At 39.2% G+C, this 22537-nt stretch overlaps 1 protein-coding gene across 1 annotated transcript; it reads left to right on the plus strand.

The window, feature by feature from the left end:
* Positions 1 to 733: 733 nt before the first annotated feature.
* Positions 734 to 22537, plus strand: LOC132866782 (tetraspanin-1-like). Its single transcript, XM_060899557.1, has 7 exons — positions 734 to 912; positions 4573 to 4788; positions 5291 to 5365; positions 7822 to 7929; positions 20403 to 20534; positions 21323 to 21415; positions 22170 to 22537. Exons 1-7 carry the CDS (start codon positions 856 to 858, stop codon positions 22209 to 22211), a joined length of 723 nt encoding a protein of 240 aa, XP_060755540.1. The 5' UTR covers positions 734 to 855; the 3' UTR covers positions 22212 to 22537.

Genomic DNA, 22537 nt, shown 5'->3' on the forward strand with positions numbered 1-22537 from the left:
TCTCCTCAGTTCTCAAACGTTTACAGTGTTGTTAAAAGTAAGGGTGATGCAATGCAGTGGTAAAACATGCCCCTGTCCCAACTTTTTTTGAAACATGTTGCTGACGTCAAATTCAAAATGAGCATATATTTTTCAAAAAACAATTCTTTTTTTTATTATTATGTACAAAGATACATCTACAATCATATTGCCATGACGTTCATGTCCATGATGAGTGTATGCAAACTTCTGATCACAGCTGTACTTTATCACAAGATGTCAGATTTGATGTAAAACCTCGATACACCCATGGATTCAGTGAACTGATGATGATGAAATGATAAATGATTACTCAATCACTTCTCTAAAGGGTAACTCACACTTCTTTTATATTACTTGCATTTTCATAGCCTTCCTTTATTAAATAGCTTGTGTGTAAAAAGGCAACCATCCTACATGTTAAAATTGATGAACATGGCTTAGGTTTTATAACATCTGCACTGTTTGTGAAATCAAACGACTGACAAGTTCTTTTTTCCCCCAAATCTATTTTTATGACTACATCTTTTTAACTGCTAAACTAATTTAACAGTACTGTTCGCATTACATTGTGTTGCAGGTTGTATTCATGGATATAATAAACTCTTCTTGAACTCGTACAGGAAAGCTTGAGTTCAGGGGAACTAGAGCACGTCACATGTCTGCTCTTCTTGGTTGTGCAAATGCAGAACATTTGACACACAGCATACATTTTCAGAACAATTGCAATCACTCACTTCCTTTCACAGTTGGGTTTGCAGTGCATGCTTTAAACAACAAACAGTTTGTTCAATTTATACGTGGTTTTCAGGAGAGCTTAAAAAAACCACTTTCGAGATGGCTTGCGAAGGGATCCTGAGAGTACTTATGGTCCTCTTCAACAGTGTGATCTTTGTAAGTCATGTTTTTTTTTAATACAATGAAGAAAACATGTTGATTTTTTTTTTTTTTGAATGATCATCATTAATACAGATAGCATAATATACCATTAATAGCTTTAGTATTTATGGTGTTGGATCAAACCCAAGTGTGTTTATATATATATATATATATATATATTTACTGTATATGAAGAGGTGAGACTGACTGTTTGATGAATGTACTGCCTAAGGTAATCCATAGTGCTTTCACTAACAATGAAAGTGGAAAAAAGTTTTTGGGTCAAATGTGTAGTAGGTTGATTTCTACACCACATATTTTCCAAAACAGGAAATTCTGTTAAATATTATATACATATTTTTTTCTTTTTTTAGTCATAACCAGAGATTAAAATGAGCAAAATTTTGAAATCTTGGTTTATGTGAACAGCTACTGATAAAGATTTCTAATATATGGAAATATTCAAATATATTCAATCACACAGATATGTTTGTTACAAGAGATGGACTTGCTAAATATCTCATCTCATCTCATCTCATTATCTGTAGCCGCTTTATCCTTCTACAGGGTCGCAGGCAAGCTGGAGCCTATCCCAGCTGACTACGGGCGAAAGGCGGGGTACACCCTGGACAAGTCGCCAGGTCATCACAGGGCTGACACATAGACACAGACAACCATTCACACTCACATTCACACCTACAGTCAATTTAGAGTCACCAGTTAACCTAACCTGCATGTCTTTGGACTGTGGAGGAAACCAGAGCACCCGGAGGAAACCCACACGGACACGGGGAGAACATGCAAACTCTGCACAGAAAGGCCCTTGCCGGCCACGGGGCTCGAACCCGGACCTTCTTGCTGTGAGGCGACGGCGCTAACCACTACACCACCGTGCCACCTGTGCAATAGATGTTGCAAGCTATATACACTATACACAAGCAATATATAGAAGTGATATCCACCCTAGGAATACCGACCTATTTTCCAGAAAGAATCCAAAATGGCGAGGAATTGACTGAGAAGAAGCGATTTTTATTGAACTGCTCATTAAGGCTTAATTAGTCCATAACTTAATTAATAATTGTAATTAAGCAAATCTGGGTAGAAGTTATATGCAACCCAGGCAGACCTACCTTCATGCCAGAAAGAATCAAATTGAGGGAGAAGAAGCGATTTGTATGGAAACTGCTCATTAGGGATTAATTACTCCATATCGTCATTATTAATTGTAATTATGCAAATTTGGGTAGAAGCCATATGCACCCCAGGCAGACCAACCTTCCTGCCAAAAAGAATAAAAATTGGTGAAGAATTGAGAGAGAAGAAGCGATTTTCGTGAAATGTGGACAACGACAGATGACGAACAACACATGATGGAATAAGCTCATCGCCTGTTGGCTGGATGAGCTAATAAAGAAAAGGAAATGTTCAAAATCCAAACTATTCAATATTCTGGATGATTTGTAATTCACTAATTAAACTGAAGCAAATTTGCGACATTGTGACATTTGTAACTCCTTTGTATGAAAGGTCAGATATTCCGAGAGATTTATCCCTTCCACTGCAGAACGTGTTCAAACGACACGCCCGTGGTTTTGATCCAACACAAATAATTAGGTTTTACACAAACTTGTGATGCCCATGTCAACTTGAGTGCTAACTGTCATGGGAGACAAACCAAATCCAAAGAAAATTTCAAATTCGTGCAAATGTTCTATAAAATTTACATTTTGACTTAAGTTATTGCTGATATCATTTGTAATTAAACCTTTTGTACACCTTCCAACACAGAAGCATTTTCTCTAGTGGTCTCAGACTTTTGGACACCAGTGTATGTGTCTTGGGTCATTCAGAAGACCTTCTCTGACCTGCATAAATATTCACCCTTCTTGAACTTTCCCACATTTTGTAGTGTTACAACCTGGTATTGTAATTGACTTAATTGGAATTGTCACCATTTGATTTGCAGAACATGTGTAACACCTGAAAGTGATATTGTTATTGTGAACCAAATTAAAAACCTCAAACACTTTGAACAGATTGAACAGTTGCTTTCTGTAGAACCTTGGTTGCAACTCCAGCTGAAAGTCTTCTGGGATATATCCATCAGCTTTATACAGGGCGGCACGGTGGTGTAGTGGTTAGCGCTGTCGCCTCACAGCAAAAAGGTCCGGGTTTGAGCCCCGTGGCCGGCGAGGGCCTTTCTGTGTGGAGTTTGCATGTTCTCCCCATGTCCGCGTGGGTTTCCTCCAGGTGCTCCGGTTTCCCCCACAGTCCAAAGACATGCAGGTTAGGTTAACTGGTGACTCTAAATTGACCGTAGGTGTGAATGTGAGTGTGAATGGTTGTCTGTGTCTATGTGTCAGCCCTGTGATGACCTGGCGACTTGTCCAGGGTGTACCCTGCCTTTCGCCCGTAGTCAGCTGGGATAGGCTCCAGCTTGCCTGCGACCCTGTAGAACAGGATAAAGCGGCTAGAGATAATGAGATGAGATGAGATGAGCTTTATATATCCTTGGATCTTGATATTTTTGTTCAATTCTTCTTGACCAAATTGCTGAAGGTCTGGTGTCTTTGAGAGAGATCATTGGTGAACAACAATTTTCAGATCTTGTCACAGAATCTGAATCAAACTGAGGTTTAGCTTTTAGCGGCTTCTTGGTTTTAAACCAAGAAAGTAAAGTAAACAGCAGCCTACTTTTGTTGGTGCTTTTCTTGGGTTTTACTCCCTCACTGCTTCCTCTAACTCCACATTCCCTCAGCTAAAATTACAGTCTCCTTATAGCTCTTGGGCAATTCCAGCGTTATGGACGTGACACTTGAACTCAAAATGGCAACAAATGACCCAGTGCATGTTTTATTGTCTCCCAGTATTTAAACAGGTGTTGCATATTTTAAGGCTGTACCATACTGGAGAAGTGATAGAACAAGAACAATTCCCATAGTACATCTAGGGCATGCCAGAAAATGCCAATAAAAGATGCGTTATGGATGTGACAGAAAAAGTATCACTTTTCTTGGGTGACTGTACATTTTTATCAAACTCTGTGAAATCGTAAACCTAATGTCGAAATGGAGATATCCATTTGATAGAGGGGTCCAAGGTGAATATTAAAAAATCTTTGTTTAAAATATTTTGTATTTCATGCAGAGTTTCGGAAGGAAAAGTCAGTGTTATGGATGTGACGAAATTCCGTTATGGATGTGACGCGTCTGAAATAGACATGGCATATGTTTAGAAAATCAGCAGTTTAACCACCATAACCCTTTGAAAAACTCTCTAAATATCAGCTAAAACTATCAAAGTTCTTAAATAATATTTAGGATGGCTATTGTTTTGCTGTTTTGTGGATTTTAGCATACATTTCTGTGGCTTGTGGCAATAATATAGAATTGTACATGATCAAAGTTGATTTTAGCTTGGGTTTTACATTATAAGAAAGAAAGACTGACAGTGACATATTAGGTTGGTTACAAATTGGTTCAACTTATTCACATCTGTAAAATACAGGCCTAGGTGATATCTCTGGGAGTGGTTTTGATGTATTACATGTTGCTTTATTTTTGCATGGTGAGGTTGACATTTACATGGAATTGCCCTCTTCTCTTTTCCACACCTACGGTACATTCTAATTTTGCCTTTTTCATCTGTATTTTTTTCTCACTTGGTCTCCAGACTGCAGGAGTTGCGACTGTGGCCATTGGAGTTTTGGTTGAAATTAACAGAAAGTTTATATTTGGAGTGCTGGAACACATTAAAGACGTTCCTACAGAATTAGCACATCTGGCTAACACTGGCTACCTGCTGATCGCTGTTGGGGTCATACTCGCCTTCATGGGATTCCTGGGCTGCTGTGGAGCCTGCTGTAAAAATAAGTGCATGCTCATGACCGTGAGTGACCTCTGACCTTGGTTTTTAATAACCCTTCTCGATGAAAAGTCTGCTTCTTACTTCCAAATCTAGTCACACAGCCAAGACATGTTTAGCGTCTGATGTTTGGTGCTGGACCTACAAGGCTAATGAAGCTAACAAGTCTATTTCAGCCACAATCTCTTCAAGACATCCACAGCCAGATTTGTACTTCGATTCTTTTTCCTTCAAATGACATCATTGTGTTATGGAATTGAAATTTTAAATTAATGATTTGTAGGTCAAAGCTCAAACTGGTCTAAGGAAGGACATGATAACTAGTTGTCCAAGGTGGCTACCCTGATAATATTCCGGTATTCAGCTACATAGAAAAGTTTCATTCATTTCTATACATTACATTTTGTTTCTGTGCGACAGTAAACATACAGCACCTTGGCTGATTGACTACATTTGTTGTTGTTCACCAAAGCATTCCTTTAAGAACTATTGTAATGTATATATTCAACGTCACATGTCTTTACAGTTTTTCATCATCATCCTCATTGTTTTTATCGCGGAGGTGGCTGCAGCTGTACTCATTCTGCTTTACCAGCCTACGGTAAGTGCAAAGATCCTGAATATACACTTGCTGGCTATAGGAACACCCACACATAAACCTGCTGTTTTGTTTTATGCCGTTCCCTAATCAGCCGATCCCTTGACAGCAGCACAACGCATTTAAAAAAATAATAATGCAGATACAAATCAACAGCTTCAGTTAATGTTCACAATGTTCAAACATCAGAATGGGAAAAATTGTGATCTCACAGTGAAGTGTAACTTTCTTTCACTGTGGCCTGGGTGTTGATTTGAGCCAGATGGACTGCTGGTTTGAGTATTTCAGAAGCTGCTGACCTCCTGGGGTTTTCACACACAACAATTTCTAGAGTTTACACAGACAGAATGGTGCAAAAAACAAAAAACATTGAACGAGGGAGTGGCAGTTCTGTGGGTGGAAACAAACAACAAATGCCTTGTTGATAAGAGAGGTCAGAGGAAAATGGCTGGATTGGTGGTTTGAGCTGCCAGGAAAAATATAGTAACTCATAGCAACTCTTTACAGCCGTGGTGAGCAGAAAAGCATCTCCTGCCAGCCAAGAACAGGGATCTTAGAATCAAGAACAAGTTCCTATTAAAGTAGCCAGAGTGTGTACATTATTCTTATTCTTCTTATTATTATTGTATACACCGATGCTTACAGTATGATACATTTCCCAAGCAGCCAGTTGAAAACTGCATCTCGGTCACTGGTCCCCAGTATCTGTCCCCAGACGTGTGCTAGAAAGATTTTAATCCCAGTCTCACCTGCTTATGAAAGAACCCTGACCAATTCCAAGTTATTTTTAGCTGTAGCTGTCTACAATATTTCCCAAATATTGTTACCTACATTCCCAAGTGGACTTTCTTTGTCCTCTGAGCTTTGTATCTGACCATCTGCTTCCATAGCTTTTCTATCGAGTCCATCAAGGTCTCAGAAGTCCTCGAGACCCCATTCTGTTCCATATACTTGATCTTAAAAGTAATTTAAATCATAAATTTATGATTTATACATTCTTATAGGAGGTTCATTTTTTATAAATATATTTTCATCATATTTCAAGAAAGTTCCACTATCTAAGCATCAGTTGGGACATTCCACCGAATGGGTGCCATTTGCTTGTTGTACCACTCCCAAATAAAACTTAATTTGTTATATCTTTTCAACACTGATTATAATAACACACATATTTAACTATTCAAAATGTGTATTGGTCAACCTCAGGCTACGTTATTTATTTTTTTAAAAGGTTTGGAAGTCAAAGATGACTGCATACTCTTTATATGAGTAAGAGGACTGAAAGTAACAGGACTGAGTTTTTAGCCTAGGATTAGCTAATACATGGAATTAAGCCACATGGCGTCATCGCTAATAGCATGACCACACATGGCACATTCTAGTGATTTACCAAAAATCTGTATTTTTAAAATAAACAAATATCATCTAAGAAATAATTTAAGTAACAGGACAGTATGTTGACATTGACCTTATCAGTCAAAGTTAAAAAATCATCAAATATACAGAAAAGGAAATGAGAGAACTAACTTTTGGTTTTCCCATGACCTTCAGAAGACACAACTGATGTAACTTCCTGTTGAGCATGTGATTTATGGAATGTTCCAAATTTGTCACATGGGGTAATATGTTTGGGTAACAGGACTGAGTGAAAACCCAGGGACACAACTAAAATGTGTATTTTAACTAAGATATTGTGGATTTCTTATGAAAAAAAATATTTAAACCATGGATAGGATATGGAGTCACACAACAGTGCAAAAGAAATACTGTTTCTGAAGGATTTTAATCATAATATTTCATAGTTAAGTATAGAGTGCGGGGACAGGTAACACATGCTATTTTTCAGTGTTTTAGGTAGTTTTTATTAATCCTTACAATTATATATCTTAAATTTGAAATCAGATCAATGTGCAGGACATTCTGCATAATAAGGAAATGTATTTTAAAGTACATTTTTATGTGCATTTATACATATAATTTTCTAGGGACGGAAATGGCTCCGATTCGGTGAAATGGCTCAGTTACTAATAAGTTTTTTTTTTGTTGTTGTTGCTTTGTTTTGAAATTCCCCTTCTTGTCCAACATCTACTTCCTTCTTTTCTTAACAATTCAGATTAATGGTCTGATTTCACATTTCGAAACAAAGTGTGTCAGCAGTGCTGACCTCAGAGTCAAACTTCATGTTTTTCTGTCTGGGTGCACTGTGATTAACATTAGACCTTGGACAGTTAGGAAACTCAAAAGAGCCCCTTAGCAAACAGGCTGAAATTTACTTCCTTTTTCTAAACCAATAGGAGCAGTTCATTGCCATATACAGTGACAAGCATAACGGACAAAAACGTTCTGAAAGAGTACAACAGGTCGACTATGGATTTTTTTTAAAAGCAAAAGTGAAATGAGCGTGTGTTTGTTGTAATATTTAATCCATTAGTTTAATTCTATTTTGTTTGTTTTCTCAGGCGGAGAAACTGCTGGATAAATTGCGTGAAGAAGTTGCTAAGAATATTAAAGAGGACTACGGTCAAAACGACATCGTCACTAACGCGTGGAATGAAACGATGAGTCTGGTACATCACATTTCACTGTTTTGTGTCAGGATGGAGAGTTTGCACTGTATGGATGAATAGTTCCCATTATTATAATAATGGGAATTACACACATTTCACTTGAGGGAACACACAGTTTTTACTATTTCACACAGCAACTGTAATTAGCTTGCAAGCATCCTCCTATCATCACTACTAGCGATCCAGCTAGTTAAATGCTAGCAAAGTAGGTGTCACAAGTAGACGTGAGTGGTATCTGATTTCAGTATCCGAGTTTCAATTTGACACTCAGTTTCAATTTGATATCGAGGGGGAACAGCTAGCTATCCACAACACAAATTAATTTCATGACCTAAATGAGCTAGTTTTGGCCCTGGTCACACTACAGCTCGCGATGGTTTTGCGACCACACTTTGGTCACACTTGGTGATGAAAAATTGGTCGCATCGCCACCAATCGTGCGATGCATGGTGAACGTTCTCCAAGCTTCTCCACCTCATGAATGGCTAAAAACATCATGAAAAATTTCGTTGCATGCATTGAAATTTGGTGGCGATGTTTTCGTTGACAAACAAAGCAGCAAAAATTTCCAGATGGGTTTGAGAATACTTCCCAAAGTTTGGGGATTCTTTGCCGAGCCTCTTGAGATGTATTTGTCTCAAATCTATATCCTGATGCTCGCAGGGGCTGCGACACAGTGACGAGGCATGGTCCAATATTCACCGAGACTTAAAAAGTGCATTTACATTAGGCGATCCTTCGCCAAGGTTTGTAATTGGTTGGGCGAAGGGTTCATGAATATTCAGCAAATGTTTGATGACGGTTAGATGGATAGTTAGGGGCAGCGTGGTGGTGTAGTGGTTTGCACTGTTACCTCACAGCAAGAAGGTTCCGGGTTTGAACCCCATGGCTGACAGGGGCCTTTCTGTGTAGAGTTTGGATGTTCTCACTGTGTCTGTGTGGATTTCCTCTGGGTGCTCTGGCAAATGAGGTAAAAAAATAAAATAAATACCCAGCCACTGGGGTTGCACAAGCCAGTGCATACTTAGTGCTGGTCCCAAGTCTGGATAGCTCGAGGATGGTTGCATCAGGGCATCCAGTGTAAAAAAAAACTAAACAAAAAAACCTACGTCAAATCAGATATGCGGAACAAGATCTGCTGTGGTGACCCCCAACAGGAGCAGCTGAAAAGAAGTAGTAGTAGTTGTAGTTTGGTGATGGTTAGGTGACGAATTTGTGATTGTCGCCGATTGGTTGGTGCTCATGTCACGCATCATTGAAATCTATTGAGCAAAGCATCGGAGATTATTCTCCTGCCAATACATAGAAAATTCTGAAGCAGGTTTCCTCGGGCCAAGTGTTTGCTTGCTGTGGGACCACAACTTTTAGCTCGCCTGTACGAAGTACACATCGCCACCAAAACGCTTCATTTTCATTGATAACCCATCTCAAAGCATCGTGAACTGCAGTGTGACCGTAGCGTTGGCGCCTAGAGTTTGTGGCTGAACTAAGTTTAGCTCTGAGGTAACACATTTTACCCAAACACACATCTAACTCAGTACCATTAAAAATATTTCTAACTCCATGGATAGGCTACTTGAAATCCTATTGTACACACCAAGGATTAACCTTCCTACACACCTCCACCACCTAGCGATCGAGTTAGCATTTGCTAATCCACATATAGAGGGTAATAAATAATACAGACATCAAACTTAGCCAGCAGAGTTCATTTTAGGCCTAATATATTGTCTCTGTGTGTGTAATGCAACTGTAATGTGACAGACATTTCGCATTTTCCTTGAATTTGCCATTGATCTTGTACCGTGTGCTAGTTGCTAATCAGAACTTGCGCAAATATAAGATGTTCGGAACATTATCTTCAGAGTTGTGAAGGAACAAAATAGGCTCGAATTACTTAGATAATACATGACTGACATAATTCATGGCTGAAATATATTAACTGTGGTCTTACATATATACAGTGATGCTTGAAAGTTTGCAAACCCTTGAGAATTTTCTATATTTCTGCATAAATATGACCTAAAGCATCATCAGATTTTCACATAAGTCCTCAAAGTAGATAAAGAGAACCCAGTTAAACAAATGAGACAAAAATATTATACTTGGTCATTTATTTACTGAGGAAAATGATCCAATATTACATATCTGTGAGTGGCAAAACTATGTGAATCTCTAGGATTAGCAGTTAATTTGAAGGTGAAATTAGAGTCAGGTGTTTTCAATCAATGGGATGACAATCAGGTGTGAGTGGGCACCCTGTTTTATTTAAAGAACAGGGATCTATCAAAATCTGATCTTCACAACACATGTTTGTGGAAGTGTATCATGGCACGAACAAAGGAGATTTCTGAGGACCTCAGAAAAAGCGTTGTTGATTCTCATCAGGCTGGAAAAGGTTACAAAACTATCTCTAAAGAGTTTGGACTCCACCAATCCACAGTCAGAAAGATTGTGTACAAACGGAGGAAATTCAAGACCATTGTTACCCTCCCCAGGAGTGGTTGACCAACAAAGATCACTCCAAGAGCAAGGCGTGTAATAGTTGGAGAGGTCACAAAGGACCCCAGGGTAACTTCTAAGCAACTGAAGGCCTCTCTCACATTGGCTAATGTTAATGTTCATGAGTCCACCATCAGGAGAACATTGAACAATGGTGTGCATGAAAGGGTTGCAAGGAGAAAGCCACTGCTCTCCAAAAAGAACATTGCTGCTCGTCTGCAGTTTGCTTAAGATCACATGGACAAGCCAGAAAGCTATTAGAAAAATGTTTTGTGGACGGATGAGACCAAAATAGAACTTTTTGGTTTAAATGAGAAGCGTTATGTTTGGAGAAAAGAAAATACTGCATTCCAGCATAAGAACCTTATCCCATCTGTGAAACATGGTGGTGGTAGTATCATGGTTTGGGCCTGTTTTTCTGCATCTGAGCCAGGATGGCTTGCCATCATTGATGGAACAATGAATTCTGAATTATACCAGCGAATTCTAAAGGAAAACGTCAGGACATCTGTCCATGAACTGAATCTCAAGAGAAGGTGGCTCATGCAGCAAGACAACAACCCTAAGCACACAAGTCGTTCTACCAAAGAATGGTTAAAGAAGGGTAAAGTTAATGTTTTGGAATGGCCAAGTCAAAGTCCTGACCTTACTCCAATCGAAATGTTGTGGAAGGACCTGAAGCGAGCAGTTAATGCGAGGAAACCCACCAACATCCCAGAGTTGAAGCTGTTCTGTATGGAGGAACGGGCTAAAATTCCTCCAAGCCGGTGTGCAGGACTGATCAACAGTTACCGCAAACGTTTAGTTGCAGTTATTGCTGCACAAGGGGGTCACGCCAGATACTGAAAGCAAAGGTTCACATACTTTTGTCACTCACAGATATGTAATGTTGGATCATTTTCCTCAATAAATAAATGACTAAGTGTAATATTTTTTGTCTCATTTGTTTAACTGGGTTCTCTTTATCTACTTTTAGGACTTGTGTGAAAATCTGATGATGTTTTAGGTCATATTTATGCAGAAATATAGAAAATTCTAAAGGGGTCACAAACTTTCAAGCACCACTGTGTGTGTGTGTATACATATATATATATATATATATATATATATATATATATATATATATATATATATATATATATACATATATATATATATATATACACAGTGGGGCAAAAAAGTATTTAGTCAGTCACCAATTGTGCAAGTTCTCCCACTTAAAAAGATGAGAGGCCACTTCAACTATGAGAGACAGAATGAGAAAAAAAAATCCAGAAAATCACATTGTCTGATTTTTAAAGAATTTATTTGCAAATTATGGTGGAAAATAAGTATTTGGTCAATAACAAAAGTTCATCTCAATACTTTGTTATATACCCTTTGTTGGCAGTGACAGAGGTCAAACGTTTTCTGTAAGTCTTCACAAGGTTTTCACACACACTTGCTGGTATTTTGGCCCATTCCTCCATGCAGATCTCCTCTAGAGCAGTGATGTTTTGGGGCTGTCGCTGGGCAACATGGACTTTCAACTCCCTCCAAAGATTTTCTATGGGGTTGAGATCTGGAGACTGGCTAGGCCACTCCAGGACCTTGAAATGCTTCTTACGAAGCCACTCCTTCATTGCCCGGGCGGTGTGTTTGGGATCATTGTCATGCTGAAAGACCCAGCCACGTTTCATCTTCAATGCCCTTGCTGATGGAAGGAGGTTTTCACTCAAAATCTCACGATACATGGCCCCATTCATTCTTTCCTTTACACGGATCAGTCGTCCTGGTCCCTTTGTAGAAAAACAGCCCCAAAGCATGATGTTTCCACCCCCATGCTTCACAGTAGGTATGGTGTTCTTTGGATGCAACTCAGCATTCTTTCTCCTCCAAACATGACAAGTTGAGTTTTTACCAAAAAGTTCTATTTTGGTTTCATCTGACCATATGACATTCTCCCAATCCTCTTCTGGATCATCCAAATGCTCTCTAGCAAACTTTAGACGGGCCTGGACATGTACTGGCTTAAGCAGGGGGACACGTCTGGCACTGCAGGATTTGAGTCCCTGGCGGCGTAGTGTGTTACTGATGGTAGCCTTTGTTACTTTGGTCCCAGCTCTCTGCAGGTCATTCACTAGGTCCCCCTGTGTGGTTCTGGGATTTTTGCTCACCGTTCTTGTGATCATTTTGACCCCACGGGGTGAGATCTTGCGTGGAGCCCCAGATCGAGGGAGATTATCAGTGGTCTTGTATGTCTTCCATTTTCTAATAATTGCTCTCACAGTTGATTTCTTCACACCAAGCTGCTTACCTATTGCAGATTCAGTCTTCCCAGCCTGGTGCAGGTCTACAATTTTGTTTCTGGTGTCCTTTGACAGCTCTTTGGTCTTGGCCATAGTGGAGTTTGGAGTGTGACTGTTTGAGGTTGTGGACAGGTGTCTTTTATACTGATAACGAGTTCAAACAGGTGCCATTAATCCAGGTAATGAGTGGAGGACAGAGGAGCCTCTTAGGCTGCTGGGCCATAGAAGGTTCACGCTGCACGCTGCATGCTGCACGCTGCACGCTACACGCTGCACGCTACACGCGTGTAAAGAAAAGTGGACAAACGTAGCATGACTTGCTCTGGGCCATAGAACGGCGTTCACGTTGCACGCTGCACGCTGCACACTTCACGCGTGAAGCGTGAAATGAACATGCACACTTTTTTCTAGGCGTGAAGACGGAAATTCCAGTCAATGCATGCGGTCACCGCCGCGCCAGCCAATCAGAACGGGTCTAGGGAGATAACTCTATGCTTTCAGGGGAAAACTTCAGAAAAAATATAATTGAATGGTATAATTGAAAAATAGTTCTTCATCGGGATTGTCAAGCAGATTATAGAATGTTCGGTGAAATTCACCACGGGTTTCTCTCAGAAGGAAGTGTTCTCGGCTCCAAATTCTGTTCCTTTTTCTCTTCCTCTGTCTCAGTAAAAGCAGAATGAGGCAATCGTCGTCATCCGAAGAGTCCATATTGTTGGTTACTCGGTCAAAGTAGAACAGACGCAACACGTGAACATCCAAGCATGAAGTTTAATGGCCCAGGGTCCGGTTCTTCACGTGAACGTGTAGCGTGCAGCGTGCAGCATGCAGCGTGCAGCGTGAACCTTCTATGGCCCAGCAGCCTTAAAGAAGTTGTTACAGGTCTGTGAGAGCCAGAAATCTTGCTTGTTTGTAGGTGACCAAATACTTATTTTACCGAGGAATTTACCAATGAATTCATTAAAAATCCTACAAATGTGATTTCCTGGATTCTTTCCCCCCATTCTGTCTCTCATAGTTGAAGTGTACCTATGATGAAAATTACAGGCCTCTCTCATCTTTTTAAGTTGGAGAACTTGCACAATTGGTGGCTGACTAAATACTTTTTTGCCCCACTGTATACATACACACATATACTGGGTGCGATTTGCTGGGGGGGATAGTGGGGATCATCCCCCCTCTGGTTTTTATCTCTGCTGAAAAAAAAATCCTCGGGGACAACCCCGTCAATAAAACAAACAAACCAAAAAAAAAATTGATATGACAGGCATGTTGTGACACAGTTTTCTATGGTCTACATTGCACTCACTTTCAAAATGACCCGAAGTGGCAGCTTTGATGTTCATGAACGTCCCCAGCAAATAGATACATTGTAGATAATAACAATATCCAGAGTGTGAATGTGGATTTAGCGCCATGAATCACATCCTTACTGATGAGCGCAACAGAATGAATGTATCCACACTGACAGCCTTCTTTTCCTCGCTGTCAATGGGCCAGACGTGCGTTCCTTCCCTGCTGAGAAATTCACAGAAATGTGGATTAAAGAAGGGCGAAACGCGGCGGATAGCGCACCGACGGGAAAGCAGAAAAGGCCACATGAACTGCGCCATCAGAGCAAACTGTTCATTTAGTATTCATGTATTTTAGTGATTTTCGAGTCACTGTCCATTTAATCCGAAGGGAGAGAAACATCACAGCAACGCGACAAGCAATGCGAACTTTGTTGTGTGTTAGTGTTCGTGTATTTAGTCAGAGAGATAGGAAGATGAATTTACTATCTCTGGTTTAGTGTTCGTTTTCATTTAGTGTTATTCCTTCGATATCATCGGATGTTATTGAGCTGTTAGCCTATTGTTACCTTAATTTTGTGACGTTTCATGATTAAAAAAAAAAAAACATCCCCCCTTCTGTTTTTTTGACAAATCGCACCCTGTGTAATATATATATATATATATATATATATATATATATATATATATATATATATATATAAAAAACATACCACGTCACCGCCATAAAAACACAACCTACAGTGGTGCTTGAAAGTTTGTGAACCCTTTAGAATTTTCTATATTTCTGCATAAATATGACCTAAAACATCATCACATTTTCACATAAGTCCTAAAAGTAGATAAAGAGAACCCAGTTAAACAAATGAGACAAAAATATTATACTTGGTCATTTATTTATTGAGGAAAGTGATCCAATATTACATATCTGTGAGTGGCAAAAGTATGTGAACCTCTAGGATTATCAGTTAATTTGAGGGTGAAATTAGAGTCAGGTGTTTTCAATCAATGGGATGACAATCAGGTGCGAGTGGGCACCCTGTTTTATTTAAAGAACAGGGATCTATCAAAGTCTGATCTTCACAACACATGTTTATGGAAGTATCATGTATCATGGCATGAACAAAGGAGATTTCTGAGGACCTCAGAAAAAGCGTTGTTGATGCTCATCAGGCTGGAAAAGGTTACAAAACTATCTCTAAAGAGTTTGGACTCCACCAATCCACAGTCAGACAGATTGTGTACAAATGGAGGAAATTCAAGACCATTGTTACCCTCCCCAGGAGTGGTTGACCAACAAAGAGCAAGGCATGTAATAGTCAGTGAGGTCACAAAGGACCCCAGGGTAACTTCTAAGCAACTGAAGGCCTCTCTCGCATTGGCTAATGTTCATGAGTCCACCATCAGAACACTGAACAATAATGGTGTGCATGGCAGAGTTGCAAGGAGAAAGCCACTGCTCTCCCAAAAGAACATTGCTGCTCATCTGCAGTTTGCTAAAGATCATGTGGACAAGCCAGAAGGCTATTGGAAAAATGTTTTGTGGACAGATGAGAGCAAAATGGAACTTTTTGGTTTAAATGAGAAGCGTTATGTTTGGAGAAAGGAAAACACTGCATTCCAGCATAAGAACCTTATCCCATCTGTGAAACATGGTGGTGGTAGTATCATGGTTTGGGCCTGTTTTGCTGCATCTGGGCCAGGACAGCTTGCCATCATTGATGGAACAATGAATTCTGAATTATACCAATGAATTTTAAAGGAAATGTCAGGAAATCTGTCCATGAACTGAATCTCAAGAGAAGGTGGGTCATGCAGCAAGACAACGACCCTAAGCACACAAGTCGTTCTACCAAAGAATGGTTAAAGAAGAATAAAGTTAATGTTTTGGAATGGCCAAGTCAAAGTCCTGACCTTAATCCAATTGAAATGTTGTGGAAGGACCTGAAGCGAGCAGTTCATGTGAGGAAACCCACCAACATCCCATAGTTGAAGCTGTTCTGTATGGAGGAACGGGCTAAAATTCCCCCAAGCCGGTGTGCAGGACTGATCAACAGTTACCGCAAATGTTTAGTTGCAGTTATTGCTGCACAAGGGGGTCACACCAGATACTGAAAGCAAAGGTTCACATATTTTTGCCACTCACAGATATGTAATATTGGATCATTTTCCTCAATAAATAAATGACCAAGTATAATATTTTTGTCTCATTTGTTTAACTGGGTTCTCTTTATCTGCTTTTACGACTTGTGTGAAAATCTGATGATGTTGTAGGTCATATTTATGCAGAAACATAGAAAATTCTAAAGGGTTCACAAACTTTCAAGCACCACTGTATCTCCTACCGCGACAAAAATATCTACATTGTGCGTTTATCTTTTGCCAATTAGCATGCTAGCTGGCTCATATTTATCTCACAATAATAGCTGTTGTTTATTAGGTTTTATTCTTTGGTTCCTTGGATAAATGGCACAACAGTAATTTACAATCAAGTATCCAAACTCGGTGTGTGATCAGAGGCGTTCGTTAAATTTCATTCTTTAAAAATAGCTTTAGAGATTTTGCACCTGTATGTGCTAGTTCGAGTAAATGAGTTGTGCTTTCATTGCTACCCAAGTATCTATTAAAGAAGTATTTGGATTTTTTATTTAAGGAAAGTTTTACTTTTATTGTGTGTGATGAGTAGCTACATATGGATAAAGTTACTTTCTAATATGCGTGAAGGAGCATGATGTCCCAGGATAGACGTCTCAGCTTCTCTTAATTTAACAAACACTATAACAACTGACTATAAATACAGTATTGTTGTATTTTAGTATAAATGCACAGGTGATTATAGGAAATCACATGCACTGATTGGTCAAGAAATTCGGACTATTTCTCGATAATCACCTTGAGTGACTCAGCAAAATGGCGACCGATCACGTCGTCACTGTAAATGAGGAAGTTATGAAAGAAAACGCTGTTCCTAAAATCACTAAAGCTGCTACAAAGTTTGGTCTAAAACTATTCAAAGTTAAAGTGGAATTGTGATTTATTTTATCAATTTCAAAAAGTATTTTATATAACTCAGCGTAGATAAGTGACACAAGTCTGCGCCACGCCTTTATTGCCGCTTTTGAAGTTTTAAATAATTTTTTTTATGTGATTTTCTATTTATTGTTTTGAAATAATCACCTGTGTATTTATAATAAAACAATTATCCACCTCAGGCTCAGTGAATATTGGAGATTATTCTATCTACATTCACTGGATATGAGCAATCACATGCTCTGATTGGCTAACTAGGATATCAGCTCATATGCCGTGAGTAGAGAAAAACAAAATGGCGGAGTGCATCAAGTCAGACATACAGTGGCATGCAAAAGTTTGGGCACCTTTACTGAAAATGTCTGTTACTGTGAATAGTTAAGTGAGCAGAAGATGAACTGATCACCAAAAGGCATAAAGGTAAAGACGAGACATTTCTTCTCACCGTTTTCTGCAAGATTTGTGTATTATTTTTGTTTTGTACAATTGGAGAGTGAAAAAAGAAAAGGAACACCATGCGAAAGTTTGGGCACCCCAATACATTTGAGTTCTCAGGTAACTTTGACCAAGGTTCCAGACCTTAATTAGCTTATTGAGCTGTGGCTTGTTCAAATTCTTCGTTAGGAAAGGTCAGATGATGCAGATTTCAAAGCTGGATAAATTCTCTGACTCCTCAAACTTGTCCCTAAAATAAACAGCCATGGGCTCCTCTAAGCAACGCCCTCGCATTCTGAATAATAAAATAATTGGTGCGCACAAAGCAGGAGAAGGCTACAAGAACGTAGCAAAGTGTTTTCAGGTAGCTGTTTCCTCAGATTGTAATGTTATTAAGAAATGGCAGTTAACAGAAACAGTGGAGATCAAGGTGAGGTCTGGAAGATGAAGAAAACTTTCTGAAAGAACTGCTCGTTGGATTGCTAGAAAGGCAAATAAAAACCCCTGTTTGACTGCAAAAGACCTTCAGAAAGATTTCGCAGACCCTGGAGTGGTGGTGCACTGTTCTACTATGCAGCGACACCTGAACAAATATGACCTTCATGGGAGAGTCATCAGAAGAAAACCTTTCCTGCATCCGAGCCACAAAATTCAGCGTCTGAAGTTTGCAAATGAACATCTAAATAAGCTTGATGCATTTTGGAAACAAGTCCTGTGGACTGATGAAATCAAAATAGAACTTTTTGGCCACAATGTGCAAAGGTATGTTTGGAGAAAAAAGGGTGGCAAATTCCAGGAAAAGAACACCTCTCCAACTCTGAAGCATGGGAGTGGATCCATCATGCTTTGGGGTTGTGTTGCAGCCAGTGGCACAGGGCACATTTTATTGGTCGAGGGAAGAATGGATTCGAATAAATACCAGCAAATTCTGGAAGCAAACATCACACCATCTGTAAAAAAGTTGAAGATAAAAAGAGGATGGGTCCTACAATAAGACGATGATCCAAAACACACCTCAAAATCTACAATGGAATACCTCAAGAGGCCCAAGCTGAAGGTTTTGCCCGGGCCCTCACAGTCCCCTGACCTAAACATCATTGAAAATCTGTGGATAGATCTCAAAAGAGCAGCGCATGCAAGACAGCCCAAGAAACTTGTAGAACTGGAAGCCTTTTGCAAGGACGAATGTGTGAAAATCCCCCAGGTAAGAACTGAAAGATTATTAGCTGGCTACAAAAAGTGTTTACAAGCTGTGATACTTGCCAAAGTGGGTGTTACTAGGTACTAACCATGCAGGGTGCCCAAACTTTTGCTTTGAGTCCTTTTCCTTTTTGGTCATTTTGAAAATGTCTCATCTCATTATCTCTAGCCGCTTTATCCTTCTACAGGGTCGCAGGCAAGCTGGAGCGCATCCCAGCTGACTACGGGCGAAAGGCGGGGTACACCTTGGACAAGTCACCAGGTCATCACAGGGCTGACACATAGACACAGACAACCATTCACACTCACATTCACACCTACGGTCAATTTAGAGTCACCAGTTAACCTAACCTGCATGTCTTTGGACTGTGGGGGAAACCGGAGCACCCGGAGGAAACCCACGCGGACACGGGGAGAACATGCAAACTCCGCACAGAAAGGCCCTCGCCGGCCCCGGGGCTCGAACCCAGGACCTTCTTGCTGTGAGGCGACAGCGCTAACCACTGCACCACCGTGCCGCCATTTTGAAAATGTAAAAGATGAAAATAAAAAAAAATTGTTTTTGCTTAAAATATAAAAGGAATGAGTCATCTTTAGCTTTATGCCTTTTGGAGATCATTTCATCTTCAACTTGCTTAACTGTTCACAGTAACAGCTATTTTGATCAGGGTGCCCAAACTTTTGCATACCACTGTATCACTTTATCAAGTATTTAAAAAGAAACAGAAATGGCTAAAGCCTCGGTCACAACCGGCCGTACGTGCTCCTACGGCCGGTCTACGTGCAAAAAACGCAAGAAACGCACGGAGGACGTGCATGAAACGCACAGAGGGCGCGTGTGTGACGTGCTGATTTTCGAGCCGTAGGCTGGCCGCAGAGGTTCTTTGTCATGTCAAACAAACTCTACGGGCGCTTACGTTTTTTCAGGTTGCAAGACAAACTTACGGCCAATGTGCGTCTTTCTCCACGAACAAAAAAACGCAGTGATTTGGGAAACGCCAAAAATCGCATGGCCAAAAAATCGTATGTCCAGTTGTAACCTAGGCTTTAAGTTAAAAGAACATAGATCCCCTCCCAATCGCCTGTTCCACACTCCAGCCCAGTTGGTGGCGGTAATGCACCTTTAAGTTAGTTTGCCAACCACAAAAAACATAAGAAAATGGTGACGCGTGTTAATGAATCAATCGAGGATGAAATAAAAAATCTACTCGAAAAAAAATACAAAGAAAACAACAAAATATGGAAAGAAAGTGTTTGATGGTAAGAACGTATCTTTTTTTAAAATGTATTTTTCAAGAATTATTATTATTATTATTATAGCATTTTTAACAAATTGCTCCTGTCATTTCGCCAGTTTGTTTACATTCTAAGCAGAAATGATTTTGTCGGACGTTTTGTATAAAGTTTTTATTTATCGAATTTGCAAAAAATAAAAATGCTCCGTTTCTCAATCCAGTGAACGCGGATAGAATAAAACAATTATTCTACTCAATCTCGTTGTACATGGCTTATAGACAACTCGGTGCTATGCACCTCGTCAGCTATCAGCTCATGTACGACTCGATTTCGTGGAATAATGATGAAATAATTACCATGACGTTGTCGGTTATTATTCACCAATATTCACTTCACCTTCAGTGAATAATTAATTGTTAAATATAATAGCATTGCTGTTGATTCTCAAACTAAAGTGCCAAAATTTGTATGTGTACAAATGCTCTTTTAGCTGAAATGCTGTGGCTACACCAACTACACTGACTTCACTGGCTCCCCGTTTGTAAAACGCACCTCCCAGTACCCCCAGTTCTGCTGCTCTCCAAGAACGGAAAGCTGTGATGGTGATAAAGCAACTTCAGCGGTACACTTCCTGAGTCCACTCACAAACCTAGTCATACACTATAACCTTTATATTTAACTTAGACAACTTCAAGGCTTTTCCTGCTCTTAAAACTGCTAATCTGTTTCTTTGAGATATAATTTATCCATCTTTGTGATTTCAAAACCCTCATATTTATTTTTGTATGTTAACGGAGGATGATGAGGGATAAATAGAATAGGGTTGATTGTTATATTAGAACTAACTTAGTATATGGTATATATTTATTTATGGGTATAGTTTATATATTCATATTTACAGGGATAGGTATGTAGTAGATATTTATTTTTGTAATTATATATTTATATAGATATTTATGAAGTGTATATGTGGTATATATATATATATATATATATATATATATATATATATTTTGTAATTATATATTTATATAGATATTTATGAAGTGTATATATGGTATGTAGTATATATTTATTTTTGTAATTAAATATTTATATAGATATTCATGAAGTGTATATATGGAATATATTTTTATAGGTGTATTAATGTAGTTTGGATTTCAGGGTAGTTAAAAAGGGGTGGGAAATTAAAAAAGTATTGTACTTCTTCCCACTCCTTTTTTGAACAATATGTGGTGTTTTGTAATGTCTTAGCTCTTTGTTATTTTATTTATTTTTTTAAATTCTCGTTTTCTTTCTTTTGCATGCACAAATAGATACATAAATTTTTTATACATGTTCGAAATAAAAATAAATTCATTCATTCAAAAAAAAAATTAATTTATTCATTCATTCATATTTTCCTTACAGCATGTGGTCGGCTGTTTCGATGCTGTGGTGAAGTTGGTGAAGAGCAACTCGACTTTGCTAGCGGGCGTGGCCGTTTGTGTCGCTGCTATCGAGGTACTGAAATCTTAACACCACTTTGGGTCCATTTTCAGAGGAGTACTGTATATTCGCACAGAACTAATTTATGCAGAGCTGGATTAGACCAAATACAGTATAGCACTGTGTCCTTTCCCAAATTTGTCGCAAAGCCACGTGATGGATGTGACTCCCATGGTCATCTGGCCCAAATGTGCCAAATGTCAGGGTTCTCACATGGATATTTGTTTTTAGTATATCTATATTCACTGGACATGAGCAATCGCATGCTCTGATTGGCTATTCTATGAGTAGGATATCAGCTCACATACCATGAGTAGAGAAAAACAAAATGGCGGAGCGTGTTGCTGAACCAACCGAGGACGAAATAAAAACTACTCGAAAACAAAACCCTAAAAAATAAAAATAAAAAAGCAACTAAATATGGAATGAAAGTATTTGATGGTAAGAACATACGTTTTTTTAAATGTATTTTTCAAGAATTATTATCATCATCGCATTTTTCACAAATTGCGACTGTCATTTCACCGGTTTGTTTACATTCTAATTTTCAGATGTTTTGTATAAAGGTTTTATTTATCAACTTTTCAAAAAATAAAAATGCTCCGTTTCTCAAAATCCAGTGATGTGGGTAGAATACAACAGTTATTCCACTCAATCTCGTCGCACATGGCTTATAGCCGCTATCAGCTCATGTACAACTCGATATCGTAGAATAACTTAAATATTTTATGTTTAATGCTGAGATTGTGTTTTCTATCTCTTTTTATAGGTTGCCGCAATGATCGTGTCCCTTATACTGTACAAGAACTAAACCTGGAAACCTGCAGGTGTAAGCACTGTACATGGACCTCTCGCATCCAACAAGATACAATCTGAAATAACACTGCTACAAAATTATACAGTACTGTGCAAAAGTCTTGGCACCCCTTTTTTTCCCCATACAAACTTTGTTATAGATTTCTATTTTATGACTTCGACATTACGGGAGGCACGGTGGTGTAGTGGTTAGCGCTGTCGCCTCACAGCAAGAAGGTCCGGGTTCGAGCCCCATGGCCGGCGAGGGCCTTTCTGTGCGGAGTTTGCATGTTCTCCCCGTGTCCGCGTGGGTTTCCTCCGGGTGCTCCGGTTTCCCCCACA

This window comes from Neoarius graeffei, chromosome 18 (assembly GCF_027579695.1).
Source record: "Neoarius graeffei isolate fNeoGra1 chromosome 18, fNeoGra1.pri, whole genome shotgun sequence".
Taxonomy (NCBI): domain Eukaryota; kingdom Metazoa; phylum Chordata; class Actinopteri; order Siluriformes; family Ariidae; genus Neoarius; species Neoarius graeffei.

Excerpts from the sequence above, each read along its gene's own strand:
- LOC132866782 (XM_060899557.1), top strand. The coding sequence starts at position 856 with ATGGCTTGCGAAGGGATCCTGAGAGTACTTATGGTCCTCTTCAACAGT. Across the intron at positions 4,789-5,290 it reads ATAAGTGCATGCTCATGACC|TTTTTCATCATCATCCTCAT; the intron begins GTGAGTGACCTC and ends ATGTCTTTACAG. Across the intron at positions 20,535-21,322 it reads GTGATAAAGCAACTTCAGCG|CATGTGGTCGGCTGTTTCGA; the intron begins GTACACTTCCTG and ends TTTTCCTTACAG.